This window comes from Medicago truncatula, chromosome 2 (assembly GCF_003473485.1).
Source record: "Medicago truncatula cultivar Jemalong A17 chromosome 2, MtrunA17r5.0-ANR, whole genome shotgun sequence".
Classification (NCBI taxonomy): Eukaryota; Viridiplantae; Streptophyta; class Magnoliopsida; order Fabales; family Fabaceae; genus Medicago; species Medicago truncatula.
Genome location: NC_053043.1, coordinates 6,901,072 through 6,902,987, shown reverse-complemented (window position 1 = coordinate 6,902,987; position 1,916 = coordinate 6,901,072). Strand labels below are relative to the sequence as shown.

General features: G+C 32.4%; 1 protein-coding gene across 1 annotated transcript; it reads right to left on the bottom strand.

Annotated features, from left to right (window-relative positions):
• Positions 1-376: 376 nt before the first annotated feature.
• LOC11438333 (uncharacterized) lies at positions 377-1,218 on the bottom strand. The gene has a single exon (XM_024775802.2). The coding sequence runs from the start codon at positions 1,127-1,129 to the stop codon at positions 536-538; it is 594 nt and encodes a 197-aa protein (XP_024631570.1). The 5' UTR covers positions 1,130-1,218; the 3' UTR covers positions 377-535.
• Positions 1,219-1,916: the final 698 nt, after the last annotated feature.

Genomic DNA, 1,916 nt, shown 5'->3' with positions numbered 1-1,916 from the left:
CCCCACACACAAAACACAACCCACCAAATCACCTAACGGAATAACTCCTCGATTCGCTAGATTAATTTTATATGGAATAAAGAAAGCCATTACTTTCGAAGGTACCAAACTCCTCCAAATTATTTGGAACACATACCACTTTTCCACATCCAGGTTAACCTCATTAAGAACTACTGGTGCCACATACGCTCAATGAGAATGTAGTACTTGGTAGTTATTTTAAAAACGGTTACAAATTGGACTTATATGACAATATGGTGAGTTCTTATTGAATGTCGGTGTAAAACAAATATAGAAAACAATTATATCACCGTCTTTAGCAAGAATCGGTCTTGCAGGCTGCAGCTACCAATACCATAGCAAGAAGACAATACAGTTGTTCAAATTCAACTAACTAATCCATTAAAAAATCATCAATTAATATCTACTCTTAACTGTTGTTTCATATTGAATTGAAGCAAAAACATGCAACCATACAAGATAATCTAGAAATCAGTAGCAACATTCCAAAAGACAATAAAAGACAAAATCAGAACTATGAGGATGAAGATATTTCTGACTTGAGATAAATTCGAATAAAGCCTCGGAGACACTTCATTCTATCCTCCACAGCTTGTATTTGCGTATCAAGGTTGATAAATTTGAAATCCCCTTTGAGAGACTGAACATTTACCAAAACACCATCCAACTTAGCAAGTGCAGTCATTAACCAATGTTTCTCATCTTCTTCTTCTTCTTCATCAGCAGCATCGCCTTCTTCGGCAGCAGCATTGTCATCTTCTTGTGCTGCATCTTCGCCATCTTCATCAACCACTTGTTCTTGTTCTTGTTCTTGAGGCACGACCGGGTTATTTATAAGATGCTGTGATTTGAAAGCATTGAACTGTTCCGCGGTCTTAGAAAAAAGAACGGTGATATCATTGAGCAATTTGAAAAGGTGATTCTTCACGAATTGAGAATCATGAACCAGCGATTTCCACAATTTGCAAACACACCTCAATTGCAGAGTACTGTTCAATTCAACCCTATAAAGGATTTCAATCATCACTTCCTCCGGGAGAATCGTAGTCGGTGACTCCACGGTTGCTTCCGCCATCTTGCGCCGTCGACTCCGCGTCATCACCACCATTGTCGAGGTTAGGGTTTGTTTCCGTTCGAGGTAGGAATGTAGCACACTATCGGAAATCTAGTTTTTTTTTTTTTTAAATAATATAAACATCGAATAGTTGATAACACATAGAATACAAATGATAACCGTTCTTCACCAAAAAAAAAATACAAATGATAACCATTGAATGGGAAGTGAATTTTTTTTGAAAGATTTGAATGGGAAATGATAGTCGATAAGTTAATTAAAATATTGGTTTAGTTCATATAAAATAAAATTATATTTTTTAATTCCTACAAAAATTTTCATCAGCATTTTTAGTCCTTATAAAATTTTCCATCAGCATTTTTAGTCCCTATCAAAAAATTTCATCAACAGTTTTTGTCCCTAAAATGTTTAAGAAAAATGTCATAGGGACTAAAAAATGTGATTTTATTTTATTGGGATTAAAAACTTAATTAACCCTAAAATTTGATAAAATCAGTAATTCTACTAGTTAAAAATGTAAGGGTTAAATATGTTTTTAGTCCCTATAAATATATCAACTTTTCGTTTTAGTCCCTCTAAAATTTTCCTTCAACTTTTAGTCCCTATAAAATTTTCAATCTTTACTTTTGGTCCCTCGTTTTAAGTAAATTCATATGTATAACTCATATTTTTTAATAAAATTTTGCAGAAAAATGTATAACATTATAATGATCTCTCCCAAAAAAATTTAGAATTTTTTACCAAAACATGAATTATATATATTTTTTTGGTAAAAAATTCATATTTAATTTATGTTTTGTTGAAAAGTTCTAATTTTTTT